Source organism: Callorhinus ursinus, unplaced genomic scaffold, assembly GCF_003265705.2.
Source record: "Callorhinus ursinus isolate GAN/ISIS: 27379988/994484 unplaced genomic scaffold, GSC_fseal_2.0 scaffold1, whole genome shotgun sequence".
NCBI lineage: Eukaryota > Metazoa > Chordata > Mammalia > Carnivora > Otariidae > Callorhinus > Callorhinus ursinus.
The window spans coordinates 22,461,334-22,484,001 of NW_027397063.1; the positions used below are offsets into that span (position 1 = coordinate 22,461,334).

A 22,668-nucleotide genomic window follows, 5' to 3' on the forward strand; every position below is an offset into this window, starting at 1 on the left:
GGGAGGACACTTCGTCCCTTCCTCCTCCAGCCTTTCACCAACTCTCGGGAAAAAGCTAGATTTCTATTAAGACATGAGGTGAAGGTAAAAACCTGCAAGAGAGGATAAGGAGGTTTTTACAAATCAGTGACCTGGTATTTCAGAAGGCACAGTGAAAACTATCGTGGAGGTGGTTACCAAAAAAAAAAAAAAAAAAAAAATGAGGAGAGGTGTCAGAGGGGGGAAAACTCGTTACAACAATGAAACATGAGAGAAGAAGATAACAAGACAAGATGGAAATGGGGTGGTGACTAAGGACAACGGGCTGTGAACTTTACAGTTGCTCACAAATTTACCAAGGGAATTAATCCCTGGATGCCCCATTGTCTGTCATAGGAGCGAAAGATGGGGAGAGAGGGACCCTTAAAACATAGCAGCAGCCCACAGTGATTAAAACTTGCAGACTCTCCTAGTTCAGGGTGAGCAGGATGCTTTGGTCTTTCTGGAAGGGCTCAACTGCAGTTTGGTTTAATTGCTCAAGCTCCAGAGAGAGGCTCTGGCTTTAAGGTGGTCGGCGGTGTCTGGGAACCCCGGTAGTGTTCTTTTGGGCTTGGTTATCCACAGATCGGAAATCTGCACTTCCTTGAATCAACTATAGTATTTTTTATCCTGGTGGGTATTTTTGAACATTTTGTGTGTTTCCTTTTAGCTTTTTAGTTGGAAAATGCCCTGCTCTCTCAGCTGTGCTAAAGGGAGACGGGGTAGAGGGGTTTTCCATCTATGGGCAGGCTGACAAGGAGGGAGCCATCCATGGCTGGGATGGAGGTAATAAGGAGAGAATTTAGGGGAAGCCAAGAGAATTAAAATATTGTTTTGTTATTTAGGGCAGAGTCAAATGCCATCATATTTTAAGTTTCATTTTGGCTTCTCTGAAGCAAGTTCTCTTCAGAGACCACCTTGTAGCTTAGTATTTCCCTGTAAGTCTGATCTTCCAGGATTTTTATTTTCTTACCTTTTCCAATGAATATTACATTAATTTTCATTTTTTAAGAAGATATCTGTCCTTCATGCTGGTCATAGGTGCCCTGCCCAGAAATGCTTATGACCTGAATCCTAAAATAATAGGTAGACAATTCATCTTCCAATGTAAACCTTAGCTTTTATAACTGGAGTACATAGTATTATGTATTATAATTAGTATATCAGTAGTAGTATAATTGTAGGTAAAAAGAAGAATGTGACCCGGGTTGGCTCTAAAGTATAGAAAACTTGACTCAGTATCCCTTTGCCAGCAAAATAATGGCCTAATGTGCTCATTCTTGGGTCCCAGACTTCAAATGTTAAAGAGCTTGACTTTAAAATATTTTATTTATTTATTTATTTATTTATTTATTTATTTATTTATTACCTTTTTTTTATTATGTTGTATTAATCACCATACATTAGATCATTAGTTTTTGATGTGGTGTTCCATGGTTCATTGTTTGCGTATAACACCCAGTGCTCCACGCAGAACGTGCCCTCTTTAATACCCATCACCAGGCTAACCCATCCCCCCACCGCCCTCCCCTCTAGAACCCTCAGTTTGTTTTTCAGAGTCCATAGTCTCTCATGGTTCGTCTCCCCTTCTGATTTCCCCCCCTTCATTCTTCCCCTCCTGCTATCTTCTTCTTTTTTTTTTTTTTAACATATAATGTATTATTTGTTTCAGAGGTACAGGTCTGTGATTCAACAGTCTTACACAATTCACAGCACTCACCATAGCACATACCCTCCCCAATGTCTATCACCCAGCCACCCCATCCCTCCCACACCCCCACCACTCCAGCAGCCCTCAGTTTGTTTCCTGAGATTAAGAATTCTTCTTATCAGTGAGGTCATATGAGTATTACAGAGTATGAAAATATCACCTGGGATCTGGGTTGCCAAGAGGTGCTTACATGAGTTTTAATAATAGTTTCAAGTGTTGTCTGTGGAAGAATTTTGTTTGAAGAATTGTGAGCAGAAAGATCGTGTTAGAAAAATTGACCAACCTTTTCTACTTTCAGCTTTTAAGAGTGAAAAAAGCAAAAGATTTAAATTTCTCCAAGAAAGTTGATGTTTTATATAGGAGTGTCTCGATTCAAAGTTGGGAGTTGTTAGCATGCACTTTTTTGAGCCACTGAAAATCATCACCACTGAGTTCTAAATGGCTGTATCTCCATGTCTACTGTAATCCATACAGTGCTTTCGGTTAGTTGACGGGTGTGAATTTAATTATCCATGAACGACTGTTGTGGACATTGCTGCTATAAACATCGGGTTAGCCTGGTGATGGGTATTAAAGAGGGCACGTATTGAATGGAGCACTGGGTGTTATACACAAACAATGAATCATGGAACACTACATCAAAAACCAATGCTGTAATGTATGGTGATTAACATAACATAGTAAAATAAAAAAATGCAAAAAAATGGAATAAATTTCCATTAAAAAAATTATCCATGAATGACTCCATAAGATTAATGAGTCATTTTTATCCTGAAAATCCTTCTGTTGAAAGCAGGCAACAGACTTTGTGACATTTTCATATAAAATCTTCATAGTTAAATTTTCATTGAATTACGGAACTGTGGAATGCTCGTGATTGTACACATTTCTTTATTTTCTACAAGAGGGTAAAAGGTGTAGGGTGATCTTCAGCTATTTAGATTGAGTGCCAGTATTTTGAAAATATAAAAACTAACTTTTTTTAACCCCCCCAAAAGAAAAGCATATTTACTTACATAGACATTAAATGTTTCCTGGTTCAATTCATAGTTTTTACTACTGGCCAACATAATGATTCATAAAGCAGATACATAATAAAAATTTAAGCCCTAATTCAAAACATTTGTTGTAGAATTGGAGCCAGACTTCTTGCAGCAAGAAGTAGTAGGTGATTTCAAAAAGTAAAGGTGTTAAGAAAATAAATTTCCTTCCATGAAAAACAAAGGTGCTTTTGAAACGAGAACAGCCACTCGGGAAGTTTTATTAGTGCAGAATCCTCACGTAATTCAAGCAAGGCGATGAGATACACAGGCTCAAACTTAACATGGTAAAATCACACTTCATAATAGAAGTTGCGTTGTGTTTTTGTTCATTCTTTTCTTCTCCCAAATTCTAAAGCCACTGTGGAAGGCTTGGAGGGAGAGGTCCCTAAATTATCTGAATTATATTCACAAAAGCCAGAAAATAAAGAAAAGGTCCTTCCCTAGAAGCTTACAGTGAATCAGGGATTGTAGAATATGAGAAATGTGTGAAATGTGGTTATTTTATCAAATTTTGCCAGTTTTCAAAAATCCTGTTTGATATTTTCAAAGTAAATTTAGATGTATAGGAAACCTTCCCACTACCTATGAAAGTTTCATCCAGAGAAAGAAATAAAATAGATTCTTTAAATTTAGAAGTGATTTGAGAAGATAGTACTCTGCTCCTTAAAAATGAATAATATTTTCTCTTTGGAAACACTTTCAAGATTGATCATCAAATATGAGATCACACACCAACAGAAGCTTGCACATAAACTGTTGTTGTAAGTATTAAAATAAATTTATTTTGTTTTCTGGATTATTTAGCTGAACATATGGTAATGGTTTTGACACAATTCAGTTTCCTTTTCCCTTTTTTTCTTTTTTCTTTTTTTTTTTTTTTTATTTGGGAAAAAATAGAATACAAAACCCAGAGCTTCTTTTCCCACTTTGTCACAGCTGGTTACCAATCAATCTCAATTCACGGTACAGTGATGATAGCACATGTTGTCCGGGGGCCAAATCTGATTGGGTTGCATTTTTCAGCACTGTTCCGTATAAGGAAAAAAAAAAAAAGGTATCTTTATGGTGGGGACTGTCAGCACATGATTGTACAACTGTCATTAATCAAACCTGGCAACAATGACTGCATTTATACCAGTCTGAGACAGATTTTGCAATCAAAATCACCCAATTTCTATCAGGATTTCCTCACCAGTAATGTTTTTTTCATCTGTTTCATTGTGTTTCCTGCTTTTCACTAAGTCAGACAATACCTCCTACATGTTGATCATATATATTGTACCACATTTACAAAGTAGCTGTTTTATGTCAAAGTATGCTTTAGATATTTAAGATGTATTCTCAACTACTTTAAGAAGGCTAAGAGGAAATCAAGACAAAACCTAAGTATATTAGATTGCTTAACGAAAGAATAATTGTAAACATATATATATTAGTAAACACATTTATGAGCCTCCTAGGATTACAGTTGATTTTAGAGTAATAGCGAGTAAAATACTGATAGTTATTTTCTGGAATTTCTGGAACTGTGAATATAAAATCACTGGCACAGCAACGCACATCTTCCCAATGTGCACACACACACACACACACACACACACAGAGCAATAACACACATGTCAAATGGAAAGGGCATGTCACTCTAGGTTAGATGAATGAATATACTTGCTGCAGAGGACACTGATTTAGTCTCTTTATAGCTCAAGACAACAATCTCAGCATCTTCTATAAAATAGTATTTGGAAATAGGCATTTTTTTCTAAGTCATTAATTGTGAAACCATGTATTAAACTCTGTTGTAAACTATAAAGATCTCTCTAAATGTTAAGGAGCTATTATTCATAATTTTGTCAGAATTATGTTGGTTAACATAACATAATAAAATAAAAGAACGCAAAAAATAGAATAAAATTCCATTAGAAAAATTATCCATGAATGACTCCATAAGATTAATGAGTCATTTTTATCCTGAAACTCCTTCTTTTGAAAGCAGGCAACATTTGCTTTCTAGGAAAAATGAACATTTCTCCAATTATCCAATGTAATAGTGAAAAGCATCAGTGAGATTCCTATGACGCATATACCAACTTATCCAGAAAGAAATAAAAGAAATAAGGCCACATTTATTGGACCTTTGGAAATATTTGACATCCAATTGCTTGTGAAATACGTAGTTTTAGGAAGCAAATTATTGTCTCAGGAAAATCATGACCCATTAGAGAAAACAGAGACTAGTAGTAGATAATCATGACAATTTTTCCCCTGATTGTATTTGCCTCAGCGTGTGCCCTTTAGAGAGGATGTTTGTCATTTTTTGCCTCATATTGCCTAAATGTGAAATTAGTAATGAGCCACATATTTACTTCTTTCTGGGTTTTGAAGTGTTTTTAAAGATTTGTGTATTTGAGAGAGAGCCAGAGAGAGAGAGGGAGAGAATGCACATGCACGAGTGGGAGAAGGGGCAGAGGGAGAGAATCTTCAGGCAGACTCCCTGCTGAGTGTGAAGCCCAACCTGGGGCTGGATCTCAGGACCCATGAGATTATCACCTGAGCCAAAACCAAGAGTTGGACACCCAATCGACTGAGCCACCCAGGGGCCCCTTGAAGTGTTTTTAGACATAGTTTCTTTAAAATCAATTCTTGCATTTCTTAAGTTTTTGCAAGTAAGAGCTAATTTGATCACATTATAAGTTTATCATTTCTCTGACACAAGATGCTTCTTATTGTGAAAATTTATAGAAGTACATAATGTGCTTGAGTCTCCTGGGCTTGTCAGGGTACTGTCAGTGTTTGAGCTAGAAACTGCCACAGTGGTTGAGTGGTGTTAGAAGGAAGAGTAGTGTCTCCAGCTGTACAATGTACCATTGTATTAGATCCACTAGGTTGGTAGTGTGATGGAGAAGAAAGAGTACGTACTTTGGAGTCAGATAGACCTTGATTTGAAAATCCAAATTTGTATGTGAAAATGTCAAAATTTTAAATGATGTCAATTATTCCAATAATTTAAAAACATCAGTGAGCCAAACACAGACACACACAAACACAGACATACACACCCCATGGTTTTATGCATATGTCAGCCCACAAATAATCAAATTGCAATTATATACTAGATAGTATAAATTTACCTGGTGTAAATTTCAGACCATGAGGCCTGAATTCTCAGCTGGTAAAAGCTTAATTGTACTATTGACCATTTATTTACTAAACCCATTAAGGAAAAATTTGTGGGCTCAGCTGCCATTTCGGTAGTAAATCCCATACTCACTTTAATGTTTCTTCTGTGTATTTATTCATCATGGTATTTTTTTAATAAATTGAAAATTTATGCTCTTTCTTGGTAGAAAGTTATAATCTCTGTATTCTAGTTCATGAAGAATCTAGATTCTAGATTCCAATATGGTCTAAACCTTTGCTACCAATGAATTTCAGGGTTCTAGATAACAAAGTGCTATTTTTCTAAGCTTAAACTTAGGGCATTAAACTAAACTCAATAATTTTTCAATTCTTTACTGTGTCTCAGAATTTATAATCTGTTAGCTTCTTAGAATAACCAATTTCTATATTTTATAAAAGTATATTTATTAATGAGGTGTATAGTTTGCCTTCAAGCAGGTTGAACTTTGTATGTCTAAGTTTTTTTCTATTTTTAAAATGGAGAAAATAACATTTTACCTCCTTACCTACCAGAATTTTTATGAGGATAAATTAAAGAGTATATGTGAGAACACCATGCAGTGTCTTTTTTATCATCATTATTTTATTTTCACAAGATGTGTGATTAGAAACCACCCTAGTTGCCAAAATAATGAGATAATATATCTGAAAGCTTTCAGCAAAACACAACGCTTTAACCCTGTTTTCTCAGTCTTCATGTTTATTTTAGATATTCTTCTAGAATCATATCATTTATTCTGTTGTAGGAAGAGAGATTGTTTTTCATGTTATTAATTTACAGAGGGAAATTTATTAATGATAACTTATAAACCAAATGTCTAGATTGTTGGTCAAGATTTGTTAACTTCTTTTCTTTGTCTGTCTTTCTAGTAGCATTTGTTTATTAAATATTTTGAGTTCTTACATTCATAATATTATGTTGATATTAATTTAGCCAATGTTTCAGAGCTAACTGCTGATGTATATACCTAAGAGTACTACTCTATTTCTTGATAGAGTAGAATGGTATATTTCAAATTAGTTAATCTTTTCATTCTACATACAGTTGTTTTACTAGTAATCCTGCTATGAAAGAACTACAGAAGAATTTGTTGGGTGGTTCATCATTCATTCACTAGCATTCATTGAACACATCCAAGATCTCAGGAACTGTTTGATAGGACTTGGGGTACATAGTTTGCAACAAGAAAGATTTAGTTCTTGTTCTCATGGAGCACACATGCTCTTGGAAAGACAATAAACAAGGAAACTAAACACTTGGAAGAGATACTGCTTTAAAGAAAAAAAAATAAAAGTAACAAAGGAGATATGAAAATAAAAAGAATGATGAGCACTGGGTGTTGTACACAACTAATGAATTACTGAACACTACATCAAAAACTAGTGATGTACTATATGTTGGCTAACTGAACATAATAATAAAAATAATAATAATTTTTAAAAGTCACTGGTGGGGATAAAGCTACTTCACATTTTTTGGGCAGGAAAGACATCTTTGAGGGAATATTTGAGTAATCTTGGAAGTCAAGAAAGATTATCAATGGAAGATGCAGGAAAAGGGCATTCTGTAAAGTTGCAACAGTAGTACAAAGACACCGTGGTAACTAGGTAATTATGTTAAACAAAGAAAAGAAGGATCATCTGGTTAGAAGAGGGTGAATATGAAGTTGGACAGGTAGGCAAGGAGTAGATTACCTAAAACCTTGAAGATCATAGAAATAGGTTTTATTCTAAGTGACTGAATGAGAAATCATTGGATGGTTTCAGATAGTAGAATGACATAATCATATTTAGGTATATTAACCAGTGAATTTGTACTAATGCTCTTCATTCTTCTAAAAACCCTTAGATTATATAACTGCTATCACATTTTACAGTCTGTTTTTAGAAATAGTTGACCTAAAAATGAGATAATTCATAAAAAAAATGCAAAATTCAAAATGCTGTCATGAAAGAGAAAGAGTGCACTTTACTGGTTGGCACAGGAAGTAATAGCATTAGTAGAAACTTCTGGAAGAAGTGGTTTTGTTTTATTATCTATAGAAGACCTAAGAGTCAGAGATCAGAGATTTTCAAAAATGTAAGAGGTCATTCATCAGAGGAATTAAAGTTGGAAGACTGGTTGCTAGATTGTGGCACATAGGATTCAAATGGTGATGGATGGTTGCAGAAGGGGAGGTTTTTAAAGTTGCTCTTGATGGAAAGATTTAGTCATTTTATATATATTCAAAATACTTTTGTATAAATCCATAATGCTAATATTCACAATACACACAATCACAAAGATCCCGTGAAAAATGAGAATTTAAAGATTCTGAGCACCCTGTGATATCTGAGAGTCTTGAAATCTGTTTTTTTGTTGTTATTCTTCTTGTTTGTTTGTTTAAAAATTTCAACCTTCATGTGTGATGGGACCCAACAGGACTAGTGTATTGTAACCATTATTTCTAATTGGGATAAGACAGCATGGCCCTCAGAAATATGTGCCTAACAATCCTTGGGACTGGGGAAAGGTATGTGTTAGCTAGAGAAAGTTTTAGAGGTAGTTCTGATAGACCTTTGTGTGGAGTCATATCTCATGGCTTCCAGTTAAGAATTGTTTCACTGGGCTCGGAGCCTTATGAAGGCATATGTCCCCAGTTTTAATGCAGTGCCTGGCATGTAGGAGACATGTAAGTCTCCTTAAATGTTAGGATTTTTGAATGAAATAATTAAAATATTAAATTTTCATTATAATTTTCTCAGATGTCAGTCATTTTATATAGGAGAAGATCATTAAAAATTATCACCCCCAAACCTCTTCTTACTCCAAAGCTGACCTGTATTCCTGTAAATGGGTCCATTACCTGGTGTATGTACTCTCTGTACCGAGTTGGAATTCTATAAATATTCTACAGGAATCGGCATAGCACCAGACCATTGTTCTTATCCAGAGGTTTACAACCTATTTCTGAAATCCTGTCTATAGTTAGAAAAAAAAAAGTGTACTTACTATTTTCTTATAATGGCATGTTATCTTTGAAAAGTAGTCTCTTTTATTAGTAGCCAAGATTAATTCAATTTATTCCTCCCAGCTGTATTTCATTTTTCATTTTTCTTATGAAAACAAAATTACAAACATAGGGTAGAATACAGTTACTTGTATCCCTTATCAGGGAACCCTTAAACAAACAAAAACCAATTTAAATCAACCAAAAAATTAAAACACTGTTGCAGTGTTCCCATTCCTATTCTTGGCTTTCCTAAATACTCCTTAAAAAATGAGAAATCTCAGCAAGTCTGATTTCAGACATATTTTGGGTTCAAATTTTATGTAACCTGTAATTTTTAAGTAAACATTTTTATTTTTACCTACTAAAGCAAGGTATAAATAGCTCTCTCATTCTATATATCCCCCATGTTTTTCCCTATATAATGAATTTATCTAACCTGAGGTACAATTTGCTAGAAGGTATAACTCAATGTTTGCTGAATGTGAAATTATATTTCTATCCAAGTGGTATAGGTAATGTGGCATATATGTCTTAAGTTAGCACTTAAAAATTCAACAGGGGCACCTGTGTGGCTCACTCAGTTCGGCGTCTGCCTTCTGCTCACGTCATGATCTCAGGATCCTGGGATCCAGCCCTGCATTGAGCTCCCTGCTCAGCAGGAGCTGAACTCTCTTTCTGCCCCCCCCCCCCGCCCGCTTTTGTGTATGTGTATGCATGCTTTCTCTCTCTCTCTCAAATAAATAAATAAATCTTTAAAAAAATTTCAACAAAATATTTTACTGTAGGAAAGGGGTACACACAGAGTAGAAAAAATTCCAGGGTGAAAGTCAGAGTTCAAGCTTTGAATTCTGATTTTTCTCTTCAGTAGTAAAACGACTTTGAGCAAATCATTTCACTTAACTAAGGGTCAGTTTTCTCATCTGTAAAATGACAATTTCTGATTCAAGAGAATTATTTTGAGGATGCTATGAGCTAATGCATGTGAGTCTTTTTTGTTTGCTTAAAATGTGAAGCAACATACAGTTTTTGATTTTTTTTCCTCAATGACAAATCAGCAATCCTGTATATCTTTTTTTAGAACTTAGAATAATGTTTTCATGTGTGTTTGATCCAGAGAGGACTTTGTAGACATTCAAGTTTATCTTCCCCTCTTTTAGCTTTTGAAAAAAATTCAGAAAAAAATTTAGCTCTAAAAAAATTTAGAGCTCTGAAGCGACTTTACCAAGTTAAACAAGAACCATGACAAAACTCTAACCAGAATTCGGATATTGAGATGAATTAGAAATGTCTGCAAAATACATTATTTTTATTCAATCCTTGTGTCTCAGAGCTAAGCATGTACAACAGAAATAGACTAACTGTAGGAAAGGTGATCTTTATCAGACGGTAAATATATCATCAGCAACTTTTCTTAACCCATCATCAAAATCCTTATTTTTCTCATTTTTAAATGGCTGAGTTAAGCAGAGCACGTTTGCATGCACTGTTACTTTTTTATGCATTTCAGCCCAGTCCTTGCCCTGAGTTGTAAATATAGCTCATAAGAAAACCTTAATAAATAAATGTGGCAAATTTGCAAGCTTGCAGTCATTTAGATTTGGTTGACCCTTATATCAGTAAGAAACAATATATTCATCATATATTCAACCAAGATTTCTTGAGCTCCTACGAGTTATAATAAAAATATCTAATATGCATTGTGCTTTCTGTGTGCCAGTTTTATGCACTTTATATGTAGCATCTCCTTCAAAGTTCACTTTCACTCCATAAAATAGGTGTTATTATCACCGCCATTTTGCTAACGAAGAAATTGGGACCCAGAGACTTTAAGGATGTTGTCCGTTTTTACAAGCATTGGAGGAGGTAGAGCCCAAGATTAAAACTCTGGCCATTTGGCTCCAGAGTCTGCTCTTAACCACCTGGTTATGCTACTGGATGTTGAAAGCTCTGTGTTAGGGGCTGAGGATATAGCTGTGAGTGAAGCAGGCAGGATCTCTGCCTTCATCAAAATAGACAGTGGTACAAAATGTAAGCAAGTGTGCAATGATTGTATAGCAATAAGTTTCAAGGAGAGAGTAATTACAGTTGTCTAGTGTCATAATGGATGGCTTCAAACAAGAGTTTGAGAAAGCTTTCCTAACAACTTATGACATTTTAAATCAGCAGAAGTTTAACTGAAAATGTGCTGACAGAAAAGTAACCACCATAATTGGAAGAGAGAGGAGCATGGGTAACTGAGTTTCGTTGACATGATAGGTTCATAGACATTGCTTTTTGTTAGGCAAAGTTCTATCAGATGGAACAATTATTAGGTCTATGTCTTACATTGCAGTAAACTGAAGCTATTATTCTTTTAGCTAAAGCCAGAAGTAGAAGAAATCTGATTATAGTAGTTTTCACTGCAAGCCTAAAAAGTCTGTTTTTGTCCTGAAAGCAATAGGAAATCACAGCTAGTTATGAGTAGATAGAACCAATTAAAGCAATATTTTAAAAATACAGCTTTCTCTGTGTGATATATATGAAGAAGAGAGGCAATGTGATCAGTCAAAAGCTATTGCAAAATTATGTGTGTGAAATAACAAAGACCGTCAGTAAAAATCAAGAGGAAAGATCAGATAAGAAAAGATAGTAGCTTCACTATTTTGCTTGTGTAATTGTAATATCTTAGAATCTAATAAAAGCATATTCTTACATGCAAGTATTTCAACAGATTCATGTTAAAATTTTAGAATCTTTTTCTGAACTAGTGTATTAGTCTACTTGTTAAAAAAGTAGAAGTGAGAAATGAATGTGTGTGAAAGAGCTGAGGATGTGCATTTCCAGAAGTCACTCCCAGGCATGTTGGTGTTTTAAGAGTTAATATTACTAATTTTTAAAAATCGGCCCCTTCTTAATTCTTTCAACAATGTATTTGTGTCAAGTTTCCAACAAATAAGAGAAAAAAAATTTTGCCTTCAATATATTTCAGTTCTAGAGTCAAGATGCCCCAAAAGTAAATCATATATTGAAGTGCAGTATAACTTACAAAATAGTAGAATATAACTCACCTAGAAACTGAAATATACACTATTCCTAACTTACTAAGAACTACCACCAAAAAATGTCAGAATGCTGATAATGCCTTTGATAGTTTTGATGCAGTAAGAGTTGTTATACATACATGAAATATACCAGTTACCCAACTGGTAATCAAGCTGATAGAGATCCCATATGAAATTAACGATCTGATTAGTAACACCTTTAGTCTAACAATTGCACTTTGTGGCTGAATATTATGTATGTGTGCACGTGTGTTTGTTTTAGTTAAAATATATCAAAAGAGAAAAATGAAGATGAAAATGTAGTGTTACCTTAATATAGCTAATATGTTATTTAATAAAACCAGTTCATTTCTACGCAGGTATGACATTAAGGATGATTACACATTGAGAATTAAAAAGGCCGTGAGTACAGATGAAGGCACCTACATGTGTATTGCCGAGAATCGGGTTGGAAAAGTAGAAGCCTCTGCTTCTCTCACAGTCCGAGGTAAGAAACTTAAGATGTGAAATACAATTGAATCAACAGACTAATATTTGGTTAAATTGGTAAGTGAACTCACAGTCAAAATAATAGCTTACACTCTTTTATTATTATTATTAAAATGCCTAGATTTTATGTCCATTCTGTCATGAATTGAAATAAAATTACTTTCAAATTTGGGTTCAGATGGGATGATTATTTGAAGGAATTATTTTTTTATTTAATAAATAATAGCTAAGATGGTTTAAAAGTAAATCTTAAGAATAGAAAAGATTTATACTAATCTTTTATGTACCCACTGTTATGAAGCATTTACTGCTTTTTAAATGTCACAATTTTAAAGGTACTCTGTTTGCTGTTTAATAGTTTGCCAGTTTATACTAGGAGGGTACTAGTTTGAAATTCTTTTTTATTTCAGCATGCAAAAGACAATAAAAATAAATAAATAAATAAAACCAACACTGCTCCCAAAGTAAAAAATGGATACAAATGAGTTCCCGCAATGAGAAAATCTGATTTAGAGAGTGATTTGTGAAGTTCACTGGCCTTAAATAATTGAAATAGTCAGTGTCGCTCCTGTAATAACTTTCACTTTCTGAGTGTCATGCACTTTTTCATTCATGGAATAATCTTCATTCATAGACTCCCTAGAATTGCCAATAAGTGAAAGAAAGCATTACTTAACCCTACAGTGAGTTAGAATGATTAACTGTCTTCCTGGTGTTGCATGTTGATCCACATGAGTAAATTATATAGCCCCAGGTACCAAGTAGTACCGTGTGGACATCTACACTTATTCTTGCCAAATAGACATCACCCATGGCATCATTTCCACTCACAGGACTTCAGACAGAGATAGGCGAGCACATCCTCTGCTCAGTCTTTCCACCTTTCTCCCACCACCTTAATTGATGCCTCCTCATGTCATCCTTTGTGATGTCAGCTGCATGCTTTCAGCCCAGTCTCAGTTATATCTCACCCTGTGTAATCACACCTCCGACCCTTGTGCAGCTTTACTCCCAGAAGTTTTCACAAGATTGGTGAAAAGGTTTGGAGGAATTTGCATTGGTGAGAAATGTGTCAGGGATTCTCATGTTGGTCCTCCATCGGGGCCATCATTTTTTCTGATCTATGACTTCAGCACCAAATCGTAAAACAAACAAACAAAAAAATCCAAAAAACAAAAACCTGTCTTTCTCTGGGTAACACTTAGGAGACAACTTGGAAAATATTGATGATTTCCACACTTCTCAATCGCTCCACTTTTATTCCACCAAATCCATTTTTTTCCCCCATCCGGACATTCTAGCGTGAACTTAGATACAAAACAAATTTAGACAAAATCGGCATGCTGGTTGCTTAAAAACGTTTTCATTCCTCATGAGTTAACAGATCATGAAAAGCTGTGATCATATACCAATCAAATATATAGACTGTATATTATCAAAATCCAATAGCCTTTGTAAGCCCCATTACTACATTTAATCTACATTCTCTGTATGTGATTATATATTTATATATATATTGTTTGCTAGGCAACCCTTTGGGAAAACAATTCACCTGACCAAATTTTCCCCAAAGCTTGTTTATTTGTTGTTTCTGAAGTGAGTGGGGAAAAAAAAATAAACAACCCACCAAGAAATGTTCCATTTAAAAAATATTTGCTGACTAAACAAAGTGAGAAAATGTGAGGAGTTGTTTGTTTACAGAAGCAGCAGGGTTCTTTTTATACTTGAATGCTTGGATGAATGAGACGTGAAGTGGTCTGTTTGCTTTGAGAGATTTCCCAGCTAATTGTTTTCATAATTTGTTGAAAGTTGCAGGTTTAACATTTCATTTAACAAAGCATGCTCCTCTCGCATGGATGTTTCTAGCTAACTTAAAAAACTAATAGAGTTTTTTTGTTTTTAATAGGATTTTTTTTAAATCAGCAAACCTTAAATGGTCTCTCCCCTAATCTGTGTCCTGTAGATGGATTAGAGAGTTTAATCTGTGTGGTATGTATTTATTACTCATCTAAGACTGAAACCTCAAAAACAGGGTTAAAGAAAAAGAAAATCTCCATGATACAATAGAATATGGAGTAAAATATTATTTAAAAATATTTTTTATCATTAGGAAAAGCAGTTGGAACTTCCCATGCTAAGAGGTGAACAGGAGAAAAAGCATATTATCTGCGACTGTTTTCTGTGCTCATTTTTCTAAGCACATACATGAAATGTTTAGCCCTTCCCTGGATTGTTTTATTAGAACAGGGTCAACTGACCCAAGAGGCCGTGTCCATTTTCATTCCATTTAATGCAGGGACACAGTTTAGTTTAATTTGCTGATTTTGAAAACATCCACCTGCTAGGTTTTTTCCGGATGAAATGTTGCTATGTAACAAAAACAAGAAGTTGAATTGGGATGTTTCGGCTAAAATTTTATCATGATATTCAATTGGGGAAAAGAAAAAGGACTTTTATAGTCAAAATCTGAAACAGAGATTTGCTGTTTGCCACTTTAAAATAAGGTGAAAATAGACTATAAAATTAAACTTAATAGCAAGTAGCTCCCTTTGAGGACTTGACAAACATAAAATTAGAAAGAAACAATACTAGACAACAACCAACCTCCTAGCATTCATATTCTAGTCAAATAACTCATGATCTAATAGAGTGTTTTTAAATGGGTCCAAAATGAATTAACACAAACTGCATATTTGCAAACACATTTTTTCCTATTTTCAGGTCTTCAAATTGGCTTTGCATAAATCAAGACTTCATTGGAAAGACTATCTTGCTTTTAGGGCAATAAAACCTTTTTTTAAATAAAATTACTCTAGACTAAGTGAGATAGAAATATGTTTTATTTTTTTAAGCCTGATTTTTCGCCATGGTTTCTTCTTTTTCTCTCTTTAATATCAATAGATTCAAAATGTCTTTTGGTTTCTACATGAAATATTATGTTGGGGATTCAGCCTGAGGTTGCACCTGAAAAATGCAAATTCAAAACGAAAAGACAAAGTTCTTTTCCTACTGGACATTGACAAAATTAAGAGATATATCTTTCGAATGAGGCACAACTTTACGATGTTAGTCTGTTGTCTTGTTCTCGGTTGCTATTTTTGTGTGCACCTCACCCCAAGAAAGGAAACAAATTGTGCATTGGGCAACTTTCTGATTTTTTTCCTCTTGCTATGTAGGACACACTAGAAGGTCACTAAACTAGAATTTTCATGCTGCTGCTATAATTGCTTTATTCTTCTTTGAATTCTCTTAATCTCCCCCTTTTAACTGTAAATAATATTGTTAAGACCACGCATCTCCTACAGAGGCAACTCCATATTGTTTCAGAGAATGCACAAAACTAGTATCATGATGTATTGATTGAGTGAATGAATGCCTATAAATATGGTTTCAATGGCTATATTTATCTCATCATGTCCAATGAGACATCATAAGACAAAACTACCCTAAATTCTAGAGTCATGTTGTATATGCACTAGAGCTTTATCCACGGGGATGTGGGTGAGACACTTGTTTGTTGTGTAAGTTTATATTTTGATTGTAAGAGTTCATAATAGTTCATATGCTACTAAATATATTTCCTCTTCATGTGAATAATGGCACCATATGTTTTATATTTGTCCATTGCCTTTATATAAAGTGGTTTACTATCTAAATTGATTTGACATTATTCTCTTTAAAGAAAGTATTATTAAGCCCATGTGTGTCTCTCACAATTGCTGTGCATTAATAGCAGGGCCAGCCTGATTTTAGTGATTAAGTTATGGTATAATAAAAATATAATAATAATTTGTTGAAGCAGCAGTTCGAAAGCCATTCTCAGTGTGAACAAGAATCAACTTGTCAGTCATTGTTTCCTGCTCTCAGCCAAAAAAAAAAAAAAAAAAAGGAAGGAAGGAAAGGGAAAGGAAAGAAGGAAGGAAGGGAGGAAGAAAAAGAAAAAGAAAAAAGCTTAACAGTAGTTAGGGAGCTACCCCGTTGAAATCTCTCAGGATGTTCCAACGTATTTGTTATATTTTCATCCACCCTGTCCACGGATGAAAAGTGATGTGATCTTAACTTCCTACTGGCTGAAAAGCAGCATCAGGGGCTTTTAAGCAGTCCTTGTGATGGTTCTGACTGACCATGCTTAAAATCCAACTGCTATTTAAATCAGACAGTGAGGACTTCTTTTATTGACATGACATTTGCTAGTCTATGACTTGAATAGTTATATTCATCAGGTTCTTAACTTTGGGGTAATACAGGCTGTTTAAAAAAATCTTTGAAAAAATAACTATAGTAAGTGATGACAATATGACTTTACATAAAATATCTCTCAATTCACATAGAGCTAATTCTGCAATGAAAATAATTATTTTCTTAGAATTATATTTATAACTTTCAGTTTTAGTCAAACTCAGACATCCTGTTCATACTTGAATTATAAGACTAGAGATCACTCTACTGTCCATACTTAAGTGTAACATTACACATCATGCATTCTGATAATTTTCTTTTCTTTTTTTTTTTAATTTCTTTATGTTCTCACCACACCATTGTAATGTCTACAGCTCGCCCTGTTGGTAAGTAGCCATCCTTCTATCCATTTAGCATGGCTTTGTACAATGCTTCATAACTCATGCATAGTAGGATTTGATAGAATGAAATATATTTATTCACCCATGTTAAAATATTACTTGTGGGACTATCTTCCATAAAAGTTGCTCCCGATCTATTCATCACTTTGATAAACCATTTTGTAGTGACCTATGGTATTAACAATAGGTAATGATTTTCATGGAAAATAATTTATGAATGTTTAATACTATATAAACTGCTAATTTTTCTTAAAGAGAAAAATATAATAATTCCTTTTTTCCTATATATAAAATAATCATTTACTAGTTATGGTTGATATTCATTAAGATAAATGGTTAGGAACTAAATTAAGAAGTTTGATGACTTGATGCACTTCTTTGATTTTAAACTGCTTCAAGTCCTTGCTTTGTAATGGCATTTTTAACTGCTGTATACTTATTATCTGTTTTCCTATTTAAACAAAATTCGGTAGAATGCTTCAAGTTACTCTAAGTAGATGCTTACACCAAGAGGAAAAGAGAAGGATGAGTTGTGTTCTTTGGCATGAAAAGTTGGTGGTTTTAATATACTTCATCCTTCATTTGGCTGTACAAAATTGAAGTTAAGTGTTTGCATTTGCCGTAATTTAAGTGGTAATTATTTGTAAACATTTGGAAAGTAAGATCTTTTCAAATCCATCGATTTAATAACTTTTCTGCATCTCTTTTAAAGTTTAGCTTAACCAACCAACAAAAGTGTTTAAGTAAAATAAATCTCGGTAATTGTGTTATAAGTAAATGAACAGATGGATGCATAAATGGACGGATGGATGAATGAATGAATTTAATATAGTGCTTCTTTAATATATCTAAAGATATTTTAATAAGTTATTTGATTTGACACAGCTTTATAAATGGTCCATTTTGAAAAAATTTTGAAGAAATCCATTTTGAAGAAAACTTCAAAATCTTTCTTAATACACTGGCTTGACATTGACATTTAATATATATTGGGTCCAAACTCATAACATTTTTCTCCATTAGTTGACATATTCACAAACCTTATTGTCATGTAGTATATTCTTGCATAGATAGCAAATATAGAAAATATAGAGCTTTGGTTTCCCAATCAGTTTCTGGTCTGCTATTTCTGAGCAGTACTTCCTTTGTTAATTGTTTAATATTCTTGATCCTAGGTCACTTTGTCTGTAAAATGGAGAGAGTAGTATTGACTTATCAAAGCTGTTGTAGGAATGAAATAAGCTCAAGATTGATTATATATGTGAAAACACTTTGTATGCCAACAATGGTTAGCATATTCCTAACTTCTGAGACATATATTATTTCATATTTTTATATTTTTGAAACACAGTTATAGCTTACAATTAATTTGAATGTAAAATGCTGGCTTTTTTTTTTTTCTTTAAACACAATTATTAAACTGATCATCTTTTTACAATTGGGGATGTTAGGAAATGGAGGAATTTTTAAGCCTTATTTTTTAAGCCTTATTTTTTAGTATTTGTATGAATTCTTATTAATGATAACTTTACCTATTCTGTGGTATGATATCTAAAATTAAGAAGTGAATGGGAAGCAATAAGATAACTTTGCAAGTTAACAGGAAAAATGACATTTAAATTTTAGATCTTTCTATATAGAAACCTTATGCCAATAAACCATGACCACTGGACTTACATTATCTCACAAGTTCCCAGAACAGAAAACAATATGTTAATAATTTCCAATACATTTAAAGCACAGAAATAATAAAAAAAAAGATATACATTGATTAGAAAATATTTTGTACAGGGAGCTTTGAGATGTACTTGTCACCTAAAAAGCGTTTCAAAGTTATTTCTGTTTTTATTCTTGTTTAAAATGATTTCTTAAATTCCCATTGGGCTGGAACTAAAGAATAGCTTCTTGACACATTGTATTTTATTCTGGGAAAGTCTGTCATTTCACAAATCTATCTCCAATGACTTATGACAATGTTCAGAAATATGAAGAACTATACTTTAAACTTGACAACTGCTATTAATTTTGGAAACTGAATGTTAGATATGCTTTTATTGGATCACCAAAGATGAGGTGGATAATGAGGAAATTAGCTTGCCTTTCCTTTGCATAAGCTTTTTACATGAATTATAATTCAGAAGCTATAGATATGCCAACTTTTTTTGTAAGGTCAGAAAGTACAAATCAAGTAAATCATAAATTAAGTAGTCAAATAATAGAAAGCTACATTAATAGTAATATTTGTTAGTTGACTAAAACACAAGTTTTTCAACTTTGAAGCCTTTAGCAAAGTACATTAATATTAATATTTGTTAGTGGCTTGAAGTGCAAGATTTTCAACTTTGAAGCTCTTAGCAATAGCATAAAGGGTATTCCACAAAGTAGAAATCACAGAAAGGGGAGAAAGTCCAGCTTTGAAGTCCAATATAAATTAGGTGAAGAAATAGGTACCAAATATCTAAAATTTAGAGAAAATTCAAGGGATAGTTCCTGTGTAAAGATTTTGAAAGAAAATTAGAAATCTATGCAAATTCCAGAATATTTATAGATTCAGAAATTAATAGCTACATTCCATACAGGATTAAAACAAACAAACAAGTTGGTAGTCCATGTGGAAAGCCCATTTAGAAATCCTTATAAACTCCCAAACTGGGAGTTTTGTCTCAATGGATAATTCTTATGACCTGTGTTTGAATTAAAGAATTGGCGACTCTATGCAATTTGCAGTTGGAATAAACACCTTCTGCTCTACTTTTGAGACTGTAGGAAAAACTCTTGACTTAGAGGATCCTCAGTGGCGGAAATATCAGTGAAAGCAGACAATCACGTACTTGCCAATGGAGAAAAGTATTCTCCGGATTTCACTTGCTCATTGGCAAAGTCAACATTTCAACAAGAGTCCTTCGATTCAACTTCCATAATTTGGCTACCACAAAATTACCATGAAATTGAGATGAATGTCACTTTGATTATTAAAAGTCTGCCAGCCCTTCTTGTGGCTTTGACTTTTTACTATTCCGAAGGCATTCTTTGTATGGGAAGCAAAAATACATCCTAGGACAGAGTTAACTAAGAATGCTGAAATGTTCATTTATTTGGAAAACTCTTCTGATAAGTTCTGATAAGGGAACTGACAGAAGAAAATCGTCTAAATAGGAATAAATATCTTGCTTCCTATACCCATCTGTCTTATTTTCTCTTGGAAGCCTTTCCCAAGCTTAAAAATAAAAAAGAACATCTATTTTGGAGACGGGCAGCACATTTTTTCCTAGCAGCAACTCAAAACATGATGAGTAATTTGGAAGAGAACTGACAAATCTACCAGCTGCCTTGCTAGTGAACTGAGCCCTGCTCCGTTTCCTATCATGTATACCATATGCTAGATGCTGACTGCCTCCAATATGGAAGCTAAAAGCTGTGGGCATCAGGTGAAACTTGTCTAAAATATCAAAAACAAACTGACAATACACAACTTTATGGAATCTTCTAAGTATTTCCTTATTTAGTGACTCAAAAGCATGTTTCCTTTTGATGGAAGAATATAAATGGCCACGCAAGAGTTTGTAGGTACTGAGAAATATATATGTTTGAGACAAAATTCCCATTTTTTAATTATTGTTTTAAAGAAGTAGCCACTGTTCTAAACAAAAATCTATAGGGACTTTGTTTATTTTTTCAAATCTTTTCACAGCTTAAACACAAAAATTAAACATATCCTCATTTTAGAAAGTTCCATTTTGAGCTGAAGTGTAGTTTTGTTTTAACATGCTCTAAAACACATTATTGAGACCACTAAGATGTCCAATAAAAAGTTAGTATTTGAAAATTCATTCAAGGCAAATTATAAAGCAGACATTACTTACAGAATAACACAACTGATCTTTCTGACACCACCACCCTCCATCCCACCTTGAAATCTGGAAAATTTTATGTGCTGTATATAATTTAACTTAATATTGGAAATATTCCAGGCTTTTTTTTAAATCAGAAAACATGTAGGTATTATATATGAACCCTTTCATGTCAAGATCCACTTTTCTGCAAAAGGCGTCCGGAGTGTGTCTTGGAAGGAAACCTCTACTTTTATTCCCTGCAGACTTTCTTCCTTGGACAAGCTGTTACCCCATGACCTGAGGCAATCATCTCTGTCCTACAAGCACTTAATGTTTCCTGCACCTGGCGCTAATTAGCTACCTTATTCAGAGTCCCATTTAATTTTTATTAAGCATCACGTTTTTCATTGCTCCGTATGTTTTGATTAAATAGTAGGTTAAAAAAATGCATTCTGTTTTGTCTTGTACATTCCAAGAGAGTTTCCATAATGTGAAACGTTTAAAATATCTCAAGCTAATGCTAATTCTTAAAGTGAAAAACAAGTGCTAGCTACTTATGCTTGGCTGGTTTTAGTCACCGACTTGATTCTTCTGCAAGGGCCTATGTGTTTGACAATGTCTGTTCATTGCCTCTAAAGTAGAGGATAGGTATAAAATTATTGAGTCATATTTTTTTTTCTCATACCTTGCTGGAAATGTTGGGTTGTTTTAGAATTGGAATTGTACTGTAGTGAAGTCTGAGGTTTATGGAATATTTTTATCTTTGGCTGAGATTCCCTCTTACCATTTGAAGACCAATGTAGTCTCTTCTAGAAACTTGCTGGATTATATCTTGGTCCCGATCACCCTGTATCTAATATCCCCAGGACACAAGCCCTTGAATCTGTGGATTCATGCTTTAATTTACTCTATTTCAAGAGTGTTTTCTTCTCTTTTATCTTTGACTATTTTTTTCTGTCTCACTTTTTCTGTCTCCCATGAGTAATGTTGGCTTTCCTTTGTCTTAATTCCATATTTATTAACTTCTGTATAATAATTTTGAAGTCATCATTTTTATTTCATATTGTCTGATTTCATAATGCTTATATTATCTCCCTGACTTTTTCAATTGCAATTATCATTTTTTTGGTATCTAAAATATATTTTTCAAAATATATTTTATTTATTTAATTTTGTTTTCTCTTTTCATCATTTCCTTGCTAACCTTAAGTATAATAGTCTTCACCTCCAGTTGCCTTTGAGCTCTTTAATCCCATTTTGAGGGTTTTATTTTTTTTTTAAGTTTGATTCTTTTTAAAAAGAGAGGCCCTGTGGTATGTAATTTCATTTAGACTATGGACAACTATTTAGTTCTAAGTATTGCTGTGTTTCCTTGGGTAATTATTTGAAGATAAAAGATTCTTTTTCTTTTGTTAACTAATTGATTATGTTCTTTCTATCAATAATTAAACAATTAGTTAGTGTGCAGCTTGTTTTATTTTATTTTACATAGATCCTGTTTTTAGACCCCACCTGATTATTAATCATTTAGTTAACTGCTGAAGATTAGGGTTTGCATGTTTGGAGAAGAGAGAATGGGAAGTACCAGGGTCATTCAGCAGCCTCTACATGGACATTATCTTGAGTAGTTTATCAAAAAAGATTTTATTTCTTCTCGGTATGCTAGTGACTCTGATGGTAAACAGCAGATCTATTTAAGTTAGAAACTGTCTGCAGTCCATATGAAATTCCCTCTTCATCTTTCTTCATAATCCCTGCTTCATGATAAAAATGGCTTTTAGAT

At 33.7% G+C, this 22,668-nt stretch overlaps 1 protein-coding gene across 18 annotated transcripts in view; it reads left to right on the forward strand.

The window, feature by feature from the left end:
- Positions 1-22,668, forward strand: part of ROBO2 (roundabout guidance receptor 2) — a 1,626,757-nt gene that overhangs the window by 1,484,289 nt on the left and 119,800 nt on the right. For 12 of the 18 annotated variants that reach the window (XM_073891915.1, XM_073891920.1, XM_073891943.1 and 9 more), the window contains 2 exons: positions 12,343-12,470; positions 17,026-17,037. In XM_073891915.1, the coding sequence (XP_073748016.1) occupies positions 12,343-12,470; positions 17,026-17,037 (140 nt within the window). The remainder of the gene's footprint in view (positions 1-12,342; positions 12,471-17,025; positions 17,038-22,668) is intronic. The other 6 variants (XM_073891924.1, XM_073891955.1, XM_073891970.1 and 3 more) reach the window with 1 other exon arrangement.